Genomic DNA, 15929 nt, shown 5'->3' on the forward strand with positions numbered 1-15929 from the left:
TATTTGCAATAGTGGCTGATTACTATGAGATTTGTATTTTGGAGCTGACATGTTATTTAATTTTTACTCAGTGTTTTCTTTACTTCCATAAAGAGTTTGATGGATGAGGTTTTGTGTGTGTGTGTGTGTGTGTGTGTGTGTGTGTGTTCAAATCAAATTTCTTCTTTAGATTAAACCATATCATCATATGAGACTGATTAGAGCATAATTTTAGACTTTCAATGCATAGATCTAAGTTGGAAATGGGAATTAGAAACAAGCAAAATTTATCAAGTATTAATCATTTGTTACATTGTATGGTGATCTAGTCTTTGTTTCCAAGAACAAAGCTCATAACGATTGTCTAAACTCCCCTGAGTCTGACTCATAGATGGATATAGTTCATGAATTTTTTTAAGTAGATAATAAAAGAAAATGACTCAGTTTTTTGTACTAATTACTACATATTATGATTCTTTATTTTATACATACCCATTGGCTGACCGTTATTCTTTGTGTATTCAGTTTTTAATTTAAGCTTAGACTAAGTATTTCATTTCTCTGTGAATGAATGGCAATATGATATATATTACAGTGGGAACAATGTTTAGAGAAATAACTCTGATGGTGAAAATGTATGTGAATTATGGCTATTTCAAATGCAGAAAGAAAATTCTTAGATTTAGCTGAGGAAAGCACTAATATATAAATGTAAAAAAAAAAGCATTGAAAAGGTAGATTGACAATGTGTTGATTTATCATGGCAGAAGTAGGTAGTTCTCTCCTAAGGCCTATGCACTTTAAAGACCTGGATTATTTGATGGTTTACATTACAAAGTCTGCATTCCTTCAAGCAAAGGGAGCAAGGAGATATCAGATTGCAGTTACTTATCTTAAGTTTAGGAGTATTCAAGACAATACTGCAGCTAGGGATCATGAATAATAACATTGAGGACCCTTCTCTCATAGTGGCCTAGAGAGCAACCAAATTGTTTTTATCAAATTTCTTTATCAGAACTTGCTCAATTAATAAGCAATGAATTATTTTTGACACATTTTGATACATTTCAACCAGTATTAATTTAAGAAAAAGATTCTTTCAAGAGTAACTTTAAAGCATTCAAATTTTCTAAAATGGCAATATATTTTTTCAGTTTTTTTTGTTTTTTTTAACAACTTTCTTTTAAAAAACAAAGATAAGTGTACAAATTTTAAGCATTTTTGCATAAAAGTAGACAAATACATTTTTGTCAGTGCTTTTTCTTTTTAAAGGTTTGATAGTGGGCATTAAGATCTTACTCGTTACAATGAGCATAAAATACAGGTAAAACAGGATGTAACCTGGAATTAGTCAAAGTTTTCTTGGTGTGTAAAGATTAAGCATAATTTTTTTTCTTTTCTCTTTTTTTTTTTTTTCTTGAACTTCATATAGTCTGTGAGTTGTTTCTGGTGTGTTCAGAGCTTTCTGGGGTTAGTATCCCATTATCAGTGACTGCATATTATGTCTGTTCTTTTGTGACTGGGTAATCTTACTCAGGATGATATTCTCTATATGCATCCATTTTCTTAAGAATTTCATAAAGTCATTGTTTCTGATAGCTGAGTAGTACTCCATTGGGTAAATGTACCACAATTTTTGTATCCATTCATCTACTGAAGAACACCTGGGTTCTTAACAGCTTTTGGCTAGTATAAATAGAGCTGTTATGAACATTGTGGTGCATGTGTCTTTGTTGTATGTTGGAGCTTCTCAGGGGTATATGCCCAGAAGTAGAATAACTGGGTCTTCAGGTAGTACTATGTGCAATTTTCTGAGGAATCGCCAGATTGTTTTCCAGAGTGGTTATACCAGTTTATAACCCCACCAACAGTGGAGAAGTGATCCTCTTTCTCCACATCCTAGCCAGCATCTGTTGTCATCTGAATTTTTGATCTTGGCCAATCTGACTGGTGTAAGGTAGAATCTCAGGGTTGTTTTGATTTGCATTTCCCTGATGGCTAATGATGTCTAGCACTTACTTAGATGCTTCTTGACCATTCAATATTCCTCAATTATGAACTTTTTTTTAAGTCTGTACCCCATTTTTTAATAGGGTTGTTTGATTCTCTGGTGTCTAGCTTTTTGAGTTCCTTGTATACCTTGGATATTAGGCCTCTATCTGATGTGGAGTTGGTAAAGATCATTTCCCACTCTGTTGGTTGCCATTTTGTTTTCTTGACAGTGTTCTTAGCCTTACAAAAACTTTGCAATCTCATTAAGTCCCATTTATCAATCTTTGACCTTAGAGCAGGAGCAATTGGTGTTCTATTTAGGAAACTTTCTCCTGTGCCTATGTGTTCTAGGGTTTTCCCTACTTTCTCATCTAATAGTTTCAGTGTACCTGGTTTAATGTGGAGATCTTTGATCCACTTACACTTGAGCTTTGTACAAGGAGATAAGAAAGGGTCTATTTTTCATTCTTCTCCATGCTGAGTGCCAGTTGGACCAACACCATTTGTTGAATAGACTGTCCTTTTTCCATTGACTGTTTTTAGCTCCTTTGTCAAAAATCAGGTGACCATATATGTGAGGGCTCATTTCTGGATCTTCTATTCTATTCCATTGATCCATGTGCCTATCTCTGTACCAGTACCATGCAGTTTTTAGCACAATTGCCTTGTAATATAGCTTGAGTTCAGTGGTAGTGATTCTTGCAGATGTTTTCTTGTTGTTGAGGATGAATTTTGCTATTCTTGGTCTTTTGGTATTCCAGATAAAAATGCACATTAAAATGGCAATATTTAATGGGCAAAAGTAGGTATTTTTTCAACTTCAAATGCGTGGGGGAATATGCTTTCATAAACTTCCCTTGAATTAATTTAATTAATTATATTAATATACTAATAAGATCATAGGATATATGCCTGAACCTAATAATACTGAACAATTCAAGACGTTGAACATAGGAACCATAAAATTTATGTTAAATTAGTTTTCCTATTACAGTATGTTATAGATCACCACCTGCATTTTGCCTGTGTTGTATGAGTACACAGTTAGCACATAGTACACATTCATATAAGGATGTGATTTGTGAAATTTGTGTAGAGATACGCTATAACTTTCTGCAACAATCCATGTTCATTAAAAATATATATATATATAACCAGTTGGAACAATGTAACAGTAAAAATGGAATACAAATGTGGAAAAGGCAAAGAAATAATATGTGTGTCTACTGAAAATAATCTCTCTGCTGTGGTTTAGGGTCTAGCGGCTGTAGTATAAGAAGGCAAAATAGATGAGATCTAGAGAGCGAAAATCAGAAAAAAAAATCATTAAAAAGGAAATACAGCTACTGAAATCTGCCAGCACTGCATCAGGTGATTCATCAAGAAAGAAAAGAGAGAGGAACGGAGAGAGCGACTCTCAAAATATATGCCTGGACAATCTCTTGCTTTATCATATCTCCCTCTTGAGTTGCTCACGAATGTCAAAAGTCACCAATGGCAGGAGTTACATTATGGGGAAGAAAATTAAGGACCAACAAATTAACTTATCTTTCAGCATATGAAAATGTTACTTATAGAATCAGTGAGAATGGCAAGCATATGATTAACCTCTTTACTTTTAATACAGTAACCTCTGTAGAAAGAAGAAAATAATACCTATTATACAAAGGTGCAGGTTAAGTTAATGGTGCCCATGTTTTGTCATCCAATGGCATGTACCTCTATTTTTAAGACACACTTTTATTATGTTTCTGTGTGTTTGTTTGTATTTATCTATATGTAGATTGTGCATGTGATTACTAGTATTCTCTTTTTCATTTTTATTAGATATTTCATTTATTTACATTTCAAATTTTGCCCCCTTTCCCCTTTCTCCTATCTCCCCTTCCCCATTACATGCTTCCATGAAGATGTTGCTACAACACTCACCTATTCTCACCACAATGCCCTAGCATTCCCTTATTCTGGAAAAACAAGCATTCACATGGCCAAAAGCTTCTCCTCCTATTGATGCCTCACAATGCCATTCTCTGCTACATATGCAGCTGGAAACAAGGGTCCCTCCATGTGTACTCACTGATTGCTGTTTCAGTCCCTGGTTGTTCGGGTACAGGCTCTGGTTGGTTGATATTATTGTTCTTCATATGGGTTTGCAAACCCATTCAGCTCCCTCAGTCCTTTTTCTAGGTCCTACATTGGTCTCCCCTCACTTAGTCAGATGGTTGGCTGCAGACATCCTTCTCTGTATCAATATGACTCTGGCAGAGCCTCTGAGTAGACATTCATATCTGGCTCCTATCAGTAGATTTGGAATCAGCAATAGTGATTGGGTTAGGTGACTGCATATGGGATGGATTCCCAGATGGGGCAGTCTCTGAATGACCTTTTCTTCAATCCCTGCCCTACTCTTTCTCCTGGTATTTTTTTCTGTAAGTATTTTGTTCTCCCTTCTAAGAAGAACTGAATCTTCTACATTTGGTTGTTCTGTTTTGAGCTTGATATGGTCTGAGAATTGTTTCTTGGGTACTTTGGGGTTCTGGGTTAGTATCCACTTATCAGTGAGTGTATACCATGTGTGTTATTTTGTGACTGGGTTAACTTGCTCAGGATAATTTTTTCTCTTTCCATCTATTTGCTTAAGAATTTCATGTAGTCGATGTTTTTAATAGCTGAGTAGAACTCCATTGTGTAATTGTACCACATTTTCTGTATCTCTTCCTTTGTTGAAGGACATCTAGTTTCTTTTCATCTTCTGGCTATTCTAAATAAGGTTCCTATGTACATAGTGGAACAAATGTCTTTGTTATATGTCAAAGCATTAACATATAACAAGAATGGTATAGCTGGATCCTCAGATAGTACTAAGTCCAATTTTATGAGGAATGGCCAGGCTGATTTCCAAATGATTTTACCAGTGACAATGTTCCTCTTTCTCCACATCCTTGCCAGCATCTGCTGTCACAAGCAATTTTGACCTTATCCATTCTGACTGATGTGAGGTAGAATCTCAGGGTTGTTTTGATTTGCATTTCCCCAATAATTAAGGGTGTTGAATATTTCTTTAGGTGTTTCTCAACCATTCAGTATTCCTCAGTTGAGAATTCTTTGTTTAGCTCTTTTACCCTATGTTTTAATATGGTTATATGTTTCTCTGGAGTCTAACTTCTTTAGGTCTTTTTATATATAAATATTATCTCTCTATAAGAACTAGGATTGGTAAAGATCTTTTCCCAATCTGTTGGTTGCACTTTTATTCCTATTGATAGTGTCCTTTGCCTTACAGAAACTTTGCAATTTTATGAGGTCCCATTTGTCGATTCTTAATCTTAGAGCATAAGTCATTGGTGCTCAGTTCAGGAAATTTTCCCCTGTGCCTATGTGTTTTAGGCTCTTCCCCAGTTTTTCTTCTAATAGATTCAGTGTACCTGGTTTTATGTGGAGATGTTAGATCCACTTGCACTTGAGCTTTGGACAATGAGATAAGAATGAGTTGATTTGCTTTCTTCTACATGATGACTGCCAGTTAAACTAACATTTTGAAAGGCGAGGCTAGAGATATCAGATCCCCTTTTATTTGGAGTTACAAGAGGCCAAGTGTTGCCTGACATTGGTACTAGGAATTGAACACAGGACCTCATGTAAGACAAGAAGTACTGAGATGTGCAGTAAGCAATTACTTTATCTTGATATCCAACTCTAGAGATTTATTAGTAAAGTAATATGTACGGTCTTTCAATTTTTTTTCTAAAGAGTAGAATAATATACTTGCTTTTATTCAGACAGATGACCCTCTAATGGGCTTAAATTTTATTCATAGGATTAAGGGAAAAATGTCAGGAAAAAAGTGGAATAGTTTAAAAAGAGGCGAAATTTATAAGTATGTAGGGCCCTTGATTGTGTAGAGTTTTCTTCAGAATAGTTGTGTTTTAATGGTCCAGCTTTTTAAAATTTCAACATCATGTCTTTGTAAGTATCATGAGATATAATATTCTCAATGTGTTGAATGAGTTATTAAATTAAGTGGCATATAGGAATGCCTTTGTCATACCCTATTGACATATATAACAATACATATCCTGTTATTGAGTACTTTTCTCATGTATAGAAGGGAACATAAAACATATTTGCCTACTGATAAATATTAAATTAGATTTAAATTAAAACACATATACTGGCCACTAATTAATTAACATAAAGTTAGAATAAAATGTGTGTGCAAGTGGTTGTGTCAGCTTCTGTGTATGAGTGTTGGGTTTTAGCAAGAATGTGAACATGGAGCTTCATGAGTAAGAAATAGGACAATTCAAAGCATTTGTTCTCTTTCCAGCATGTGGGTTTAGAAAATATATTTCAGGTCATTAAGCTCGGCAGCAAGCAAGAAGTCCATCTGCCATATCCAAAAATAGTGATCTTTTTGTTGTTACTCACCACAGATGTTTCATAAATGTTATCTTAAACATATTTTTAAAAATGATAACTGCTCTATGAATAAAGTGGACCTGATTCCACAATGACTAAAGTTCCATGTTATTAGCCTGTTTCTGAAATTCTTGTGTTCCCCTTTAGCACTAAATTTATGCTGAGTTTTAATGGTTCTTGCTTTCCCCTAAAGCCTTGGCACGCCTTCTGAGACATAAGCCTTAAGAGCCTCCTTCAGAGAAGTGCTTTCAGCCTTCAGAAATCTTCTGCTTATTTTTATCCAAAGTTTTTGCTCAGCGTCTACTCACTTGGGAATTTAGCAGGGTTGTGAACTCTGGCTTGTCATGTGTAGCAGTTGGCAATTTTAGAGAGTATTTGCTTAGTATTAAAAAGCCTTATTAAATATGTCAAATTGGTCTTTTGGGACTTTCAAAAAAGCACACTCAATCGCCTCTCATTGATATGCAACTTGATAAAATGCTTGCTGTTTAAAAAGCATCAGAACAAAGAAAAACCAAGAGCAGGGAGTGACACAGCTGATTCTCAGGAGGAAAAAGGACTTAAGTTCTATGGTAAAGAAGGTATTTTGAAAGCTTATTTTTTTTACATATTTAAATCTATTCAGATTTGTATAAACCATCAGCTGAGAGGAACTAATCCCTACACTGTGAACAGCAAGAATGAGCCACAGGAAATATTGAGACTAAAAACCTGCATATGAAAGGGCTTATGTACTTCAGAGTACAGTGTCTCCAAAGTTGCTGTTTTCAATAGAAGTGCAATGCAAACAGAACATGTTTCCATACACCTAGGCAAGGTTTCTTTAAGGAAAACTCAGTGTGGCAAGGGATGTTATGTGATTAAGCAAAATAATGCTCAGAGAATATTAAATTCCCTATTCAATATTATGAGAAATAAGTCTAGATTTAATTCTACATATCTTCCTTTGGAAATGTGGAAATTCTCTTCTTATTTTTATCATGGATACAATGGGACAATTATTGTGTGAAGGAATTGCTGGGTCCACTACAAGAGGACTTTTGTTGACAGTAAGAAATGCTGAGGGAAGCATCTCTCAAATGTGAGTTTTCACCTCCACTCATATGCTGTCTGTACCATGCATAAAATGAGTACAATAATAATGAAAATAAATTTAAATCCTGATTTTTATATAAACTTTTAAAGGAAAATAATGTTGCTCATTACAATGATGAATATAACATATCAATTAATTTCTCTTAAAATGACAAGAAGTGAACCACAACTAATATCTGATTCTCTAAAACTATTAATCTGAACCAAATTCAATCAACACGTGACAGTATTCCTTTGTATTTTATTTTACTCAGCAATGTAGTAGGTAGTAAATATCAGAGAACTGGTCATTCTTTTCTTCCTGGATTTTATATTTAGAGTCTTGCTGAAAGTCAGCTGTCAATAATGAATACAGGAGCATTTATTCACTAAAAACTGCAATACCCTGCAATCAGTGATTCACTGTTCTGTAAATAGGTGGCTCACCTCACAGCAGCAGAAATTGGACATGGAAGGCCAGTGTTTTCAGGGCTGTATTATCCCCAAGATTAGTCATAATCCAACATCAAGTAACTATTTTTACTTGAGTTTCTATGTTCTTGAAGCCATGGGGAGAAGATCAACTATTAATTTGTTATACAAATTTATTATGTAATTTTTTTTCAGGAGGCTGGATAAATGCCTCAGATGCCAGGAGCATCGACTGTCATTCTAGATGATCTGTGGTTAGTTTTTAATGTCTATGTTGGGTGGTTCAAAACTCTATTTTTCCAGTTCCCAAGTATCCAATGCCATCTTCTGGCTTCATGGGCACCCCCATATTTATACATACATGCACATCAATAAAAATAAAAATGAATCTTAAAAGAGAATTACATTTTATAGGACATAGTACTGCACTGAAGTTGTATCAAACCCTTTTATTGTGTTCAAATGGATTCGGTGCTAAATATAGTCACACACTAAATGTTGTTTTCCTGAATACACAGGTACCTCTGTTCTACAGGTGACAGCTACAGATGCAGATGACCCCACCTATGGAAACAGTGCTCGTGTTGTTTACAGTATCCTGCAAGGACAACCTTATTTCTCTGTAGACCCTAAAACAGGTTAGTGCATTTGTGTATACTGCTGTAAATATTATATCAATAAGACAATATTTCCAAACATGTTTTCATTTATATACTACTTTTAATAATTTTCTATCAAAGATGGAAAATTATTTAATAGAATTTTCAATACTTTTAAAGAATTCAATTGTTAAATATATGCTCCGTTACTCACACATATATAAAAATATGCACATATATGTATATGCAAACTAAATGTAAGTATATGATACCTTGAGTTATTTCCATGACTTCTCTTTGGAATTACTTTTCTGGATTAGACATTTTTTTCAGCCATCTAATGCTGTTTAGTTAAAGAAATTAAGATAACTACCAACATTCTTAAGTAAATGTTTAAAAAAAAAAAAAAACTCAGATAAATACATGAATTTTCTCCTCTCACTCTGGTGAATATTGATATTATCTCTCCACCATTTGAATAAACAGCATTCCAAAGCCTTCTGTTATATCATTCTGCTACATAAGACATAAACAACATTTGTCCTGCCTAAGTGATTTCTTCATGGTAAAATAAGTGAACTAACTACCTGTTTCCAACTTAAGTGAATCTTTAATATTTAGAGTGGGACACTCAGGGGCTCCAAAATTTTTAAAGGATTTCAAAATACACTGTGAACGATGAGAGAGCTGAAAGGTTCAGGCAGGACTCTGGGTTCATTATGATCAAACTAGACACATTCTCTCACCATTTACATGGGATCTTCATGGATGTATATAACTTGATACAGATACTTTATGGATGCATTCTCAGTTAAGGTAGAACTTTCATGATATATTCTGTTAAGTTTTACATAATTGTCACAGGTGCACTCTGACTCAGTTAACATAGAACTTTCATGCACAATTAAGAATCCTGTAGCTATGACCAAAGAAGATATGTCTGCTCATAAATGTCTCCTTTAAAACATTATATTATGTATAGCTAAATTCCTTGAAATTTCTGTCTCCCTTCTGTCTGTCTGTCTCTGTCTCTCTGTCTGTCTCTCTATTGTCTCTGTCTCTTTCTCTGTTTGTATGTAATGTGTGTGCATGTGTGTGTATGTGTGTGTGTGTGTGTTGTTTCATCTCTGACAACTCTGTATTGGTTAATTAGTTAATAGGGCTCATTCATGATACAGACCAAGGGGCTCATTCTTCTGAGGACATAACTTTCCCTCTCCTATCAGTCATTGCTTGCCTCTGTTTTTTTTTTTTGTATGCTTGGTTGGTTGATTAGTTGATTGGTTGGTTGGTTTGGTAGTTGCTTTTCTCTTAGAGTGGGAACACATAAAATTTTCCTGTTCCAAATTAGCATATTTATTGTTTATTTAGTTATTTATCGGAGTGTCTTTCACATAGGCTTCCTGATATTCAATTCCTAATAGCCATTTGTGCCCTTTTTAGGAATCATTCTTTTCACTGTAGACACCAGAGCTGTAATAATTGATGTAAGCCAAAGTCTGGTGAGCTTGTGTTGTGTTCATTTATGGATGTTGTGGTTCTATTTGCTATAAAGAGATGTCCCTTTGAATGATGGGAGAGAAGATGATGTTTATATGGATTAGATTAAGAATATAATAGGAAATTATGCTGGTCTAGCAAATTGGTGGGAGCAGATTACTTTCTAAAGTGCATGACCTTTGTAGCCCTGGGAAGTTGACTATGTTTCTATCACCAGACATGTTTCTGCTTCTTGTGTCTGAGCTTGAGCCTAATTAGACTGGTATTAGATACCCTCAATGGATTTTCACTTACTTTGCCCTTGTAGAAATCTTGCCATCCTGGTCATTGCTGTAGTTCATAGTTTTTGCAGTTAGATAGGACAGCTTTTGAAAGTTAGCATAATAAATTTTGATATACTGCAAAAAAGAGGTTTTCATGTCAGATAAAGCTGTAATCATACAAGTCCTACCTCATGAGTATGCAGCATCTTTAACAAGGGCTTACCTTAAATCCCCGAGAGAAGTCAAATGGGATGTTCATATTCCATATTTTTTAGACAATTACTTGTACTACTTTGTCCAACCATTAAAAAGGTGTCTTGTCCCTGGTTCTGGTGGTTTTATGTTAAAGTGCTTCTTCTTTATTGTTAAGGTTTAAATCATGTTTATTTCTGATAGTCATATATAATGGAACACATACCACTAAGAATAATCAGGTCTTAAGTACACTTTCAGCTCCTAGTGCAAATACATTATTGTGAATGGATCTTATAATCATGTGTATAAGAGGATATAACTAGGCATTCTGTCTCCATTTCTATAAGGTATTCTTCATGGAGATTCACTGTCAGGAGCAGACTTGAAATATTCTGTATCTCTTACTTTTCCAAATGAATCTACAAAGAGCCTATACTCAAAGAGAGAGATATACGTGAAAAATCAATGCACATGCAAACATTCATGTTTCTATACATTTGGGAATAATTCATTATAATACAAAGTAAAATATTTCAACAATAAAATTAAAAGATGAACGTTATAAACATACACCATTAATATTTTATAAATTTTGTGGCATTCAAATTATTGTAGTTTTAAGATATGACTAAATAATTAGGAAAAATTCTCATCAACCTGTTTTTAAACTGTGACAAGAAAAATGTCCCTGTATGGTCATTTCCATTATTGTTCAACTGAAAATTTGTTGAAAATCTGAACTACCTTACTGTGTGATATAAGAGGTCCTCATTTTCTTGTTTCCTCTAAATCATGTTTTTGTTAAATATAAGAAAAGTAAATTTCTACTTTAAAGTCACAAGTATCTAGCTGGAAGAAATAATGATATAAAATGTAGCAATGCTATGTTTTCTGATGTGCACACACATCTCTGTGTACATGCAGATATTTACCCAAACAAATATCCAGGCCATTAATGTTCTCTATGTCAAGTGCTTACTAATAAGAAAATAACTTATTTACTTAACAATAACCTGAAATAAAGGCAGTCTGAAAAAAATTGTATTTGAAATTATAGTGCTCTTATTATTCCTATTATTGGTTAACAAGTAGTAAATTTATGCTTGTGTCTTACTGTATGAATACTTGCATATGTTTATGTATAGGTACATGCAAGTGAGAATGAACAGGAACTTATATATAGGCAAGGAAGATTTTTGAGGGTGATGTCTCTCTGCCTCTGCAGGCTGCTTTAACTTGGGTTTTATGTCACTTCCCCTCAGCACGCTTTCAGTGACATAACAATTAAACACCATAGGTATTTGGGTAGAGCTCTACATCTTAATAGGTAAGTCAAGAAACTAAGACATATTTTTTTCTCCTATGAAAATTTTTAAAATTATATGTTTACATTTAGGTATTAACATTTGGGATGTAATTTACCTTTACAAAGGTGCTCTCCCTTCTGATGCCCTCTCCACCCCATTGCCTTGGCAATCCCCTACATTGGGGAAACATGCCCTATCTGGAACAAAAGTCTCTTCTCACATTGATGCCAGACACAGAATTTGATGTTAAGTACAAATTGACTATAATACCATTTCTAGAAAGTTCTATTAGGTCTGCACCTCTTTCCTTTTTTAAAAATTACATTTAATCTTGTTTTTCTTTTAGCTTCTTTTTCTCCCAATTTTATCACCCTACTGGTCCACCATCTGACAGTTCCACACCCTGTACCATCTCCTCTACATGAGGATGTACCCATCTCCCTACCCCACATTCCACCAGACCTCTCCACTCCCTGGGGACTCCAGTCTCTTGAAGGTTATGTGCATCTTCTCTGACTGAACCCAGACCTGGCAGTCCTCTGCTGTATATGTGTTGGGAGTCTCATATCAGCTGGTGTATGTTGCCTGGTTGGTGATCTACTGTTTAAGAGATCTTGGGAATCCAGGTGAATTGAGACTGCTAGTCTTCCTACAGAGTCACGTACTTCCTCATCTTCTTTTAAATCTTTCCTAATTCAGCCACAGGGGACACCAGCTTCTGTCTATTGGTTGGGTGAAAATGTCTGCATCTGACTCTTTAATCTGCTTGTTGGGTCTTTTGGAGAACAGCAATACATCCCTGTTTTTCAGCGCTCTATAGCCTTGGTAGTGGTGTCAGGCCTTTCTTTTATTCAAAAATGTGTAATGTGATAAATGAAATGATTTGTGTTAATATTAGCATTTCACTGACTAAAAGCATTGTGTGACCTGTGAGTCTATTCCCTACATGTGATGTCTTCAATGAAAGAGAGTATTTCAAAGTTGCATTTGATAAGATGATGCATTAGGAAGTTGTTGCAGAAAGTGCTAGGGAGAATTCTAAGATAAATACTCGTTATTCTGTTTATGGCTATTATGATTAGGCTACTTGTGCTTAAAAACTTTCTTGCTAAATAATTACACGTGCTCAGAACTCATGGATACTGTTGTGATTTTGCTTCAAAATGCCAGGAATATAATCTTTTTTTGTACAACTTTATCTTAAAAAAACAGATACATGTACAGATGATTAAAAGCATTTTAACATATATATATATATATATATATATATATATATACATACATATATATTGCCAGTACATGATTCTTTTAAAGGTTTGATAGTATGCATTGAAATCTCACTATTTACAAAGATCATAAAGTATATGTAAAACAAAACACAATATGGAAATAGTCAAAGTTTTCTTAGTGTGTAAAGAATAAACATGATTTTTAACTACCAAAAATTGCCACAAGTACATCTTCTTAGCTCTTGAGTTATTAATGATTAAGGTTTAGGTGTACCCCACTTTGAGCAGATGCTATAAACTTATTAGTATTTTATTTTCTAAGAAGGACTGAGAAACTGCCAGACTGATTTCCAGATTAGTTGTACCAGCTTACAAACCCACCAACAGTGAGGAGTGTTTCTCTTTCTTAGCATCCTCACCAGCATGTGCTCTCACCTGAGTTTTTGATCTTAGCCATTCTGACTGTTGTGAGGGAGAATCTCAGGTTTGTTTTGAGTTGCATTTCCCTGATGACTAGGGATGTTGAACATTTTCTTAGGTGCTTCTCAGCCATTCGATATTCCTCAATTGAGGATTCTTTGTTTAACTCTGTACCCCATTTTTTAATAGGATTGTTTGAGTCTCTGGAGCCTAACTTCTTGAGTTCTTTGTATTTATTGGATATTAGACCTCTATCAGATGTGGGATTGGTAAAGATCTTTTCCCATCTGTTACCTGCTGTTTTGTTTTCTTGACAGTGTCCTTAGCCTTCTCATTAAGTCCCATTTATTGATTCTTGATCTTAGAGCACAAGCCATTGGTGTTCTGTTCAAGAAATGTTCTCCTGTGCCTATGTGTTCTACGGTTTTCCCCACTTTCTCTTCTAATATTTTCAGTGTACCTGGTTTTATTTGGAGATCTTTGATCCACTTGCACTTGAGCTTTGTACAAGGAGATAAGTAAGGGTCTATTTTCATTCTTCTACATTCTGACTGCCAGTTGAGCCAACACCAATTATTGAAGAGACTGTCCTATTTCCATTGAATGTTTTCAGCTCCTCTGTCAAAAATCAAGTGACCATATGTGTGAGAGTTCATTTTGGATCTTCTATTCTATTCCATTGATCCACATACATATCTTTATACCAGAACCGTTCAGTTTTTAACACAATTGCTTTGTAATATAGTTTGATGTCAGCGCTCATGATTCCCACAGAAGATTTCTTGTTGTTGAGGATATATTATGCTATTCTAGGTTTTTTTGTTATTCCAGAAGAATTTGCAAATTGCTCTTTACAACTATATAAATAACTGAGTTGGAATTTTGATGGGGATTTCATTGAATCTGTAGAATGCTTTTGATAAGTTGGCCATTTTTACAATGTCCATCTTTCCAATCCATGTGCATGGAAGATCTTTCCATCTTCTGAGATCTTCCTAATTTCCTTCTTCAGAGATTTGAAGTTCTTGTCTTACAGGTCCCTTACTTGCTTAGTTTGGGTCACACCAAGGTATTTCATGTTGTTTGTGACTATTGTGAAAAGTTTCTTTTCCCAGATTTCTTGCTCAGCATGTTTGTCTTTTGAATAGAGGAAGGCTAATGATTTGTTTGAGTGAAATTTATATCCAGCCATTTTGCTGAAGTTGTTTATCAGTTGTAAAAGTTCTCTGATGAAATTTTTGGGGTCACTTAAGTATACTATCATGTCATGTGAAAATAGTGATATTTTTACTTATTCCTTTTTGATTTTTATACCTTTGATTTCATTTTGCTGTCTAATTGCACTGGACAGGACTTCCAGTACTAAGTTGAATAGGTAGGGGGAGAGTGGGCAGCTTTGTCTAGTCCCTGAAATGCAAAAATATAGAATCAGGTGATATAACAGGATATTCTGTAAGAAACATGGTGGTGCTAGTCATTTAAAAAGGGGGTTTTAATAGTTCCACTTAATTTCTTTCTCCTAATTGAATGATCCATATCAAAACATTTTCAATTACTTTTATTGAAGAGCAATTATAATAATGCATAAGTTTTATGACCAAATAACATTGAGATTTTAGTGTTTATTATTAAAATTAGTACTTGTTTTTCCTTAATATCATTACATGAGAGGTATGTTTTGGTATTCACCTTGACTTTATGATAATGAGTTCCAATGAGACCATGTCTTTCTGTTTTAGAAAGCATGAACTAATACATGTATGCAAAGATATGAATTATGAGTCTTAATTGCATATTCATTGATATTCTAATATTGCATATTAAACATATTACATCAATATTTTAATAACATATGGAAATTTAAACTGTAGTACATTACTTTGTATTGTGAAGCAAAGCTCTTATAAATAATTTACAAACTGTGTAAACTTTCTTATAATTGGTATGATGTTTCTCAGTATATAACAACTGAGTTGTACCTACTAAAGTAGCATTTTAAACACTATATACCACTTGAAAAGTAAGTACAAAGGCTCAAGACAACACAATATCAAAAAGTATTTTATCATATATTAATATCTGTGAGACACTCACATAGAAATAAGAAAATAGTAATGTTTACCATTATCACAAGCAGAAATTCTTGATTAAAATTACTTGAGGAAAATTGTTGTGGTTGGAGTATCTTATTGGAGAAAAATCCAGAAGCATCATTGTCTGTACACAATAGAGACCTAATCTCAGTATTGTCGTTTAGTGTGACATTATTAGAAATAAACCATTATGCTGAAGATGTCTGTGCTCCTATAGAATGCACACAGCAGTATTGGAATAATCAATTGACTTCTCAAAGAACCTAGTTTCACTGTCTAGTTCAAAGAAGCAAAAATCAAGGAGATATCATTCCAGTGGTGTAGGAGCAGAATGTAAGTATTATGTCCACCAGAACTGCACAGGTTTTACTTGAGAAACAATTCTATTCATGGTTCTTTCTTTGTCAGTGACATAATGATTCCTTGT

The 15929-nt window shown here is 34.3% G+C and overlaps 1 protein-coding gene across 1 annotated transcript in view; it reads left to right on the forward strand.

Annotated features, from left to right (window-relative positions):
• Positions 1-15929, forward strand: part of CDH18 (cadherin 18) — a gene marked incomplete at both ends in the record, with an annotated part of 287053 nt that overhangs the window by 67252 nt on the left and 203872 nt on the right. The window contains one exon of the mRNA XM_080933534.1: positions 8415-8534. Coding sequence (XP_080789660.1) covers positions 8415-8534 — 120 coding nt within the window. The remainder of the gene's footprint in view (positions 1-8414; positions 8535-15929) is intronic.

This window comes from Micromys minutus (genome assembly GCF_963924665.1).
Source record: "Micromys minutus genome assembly, chromosome: 20".
Classification (NCBI taxonomy): Eukaryota; Metazoa; Chordata; class Mammalia; order Rodentia; family Muridae; genus Micromys; species Micromys minutus.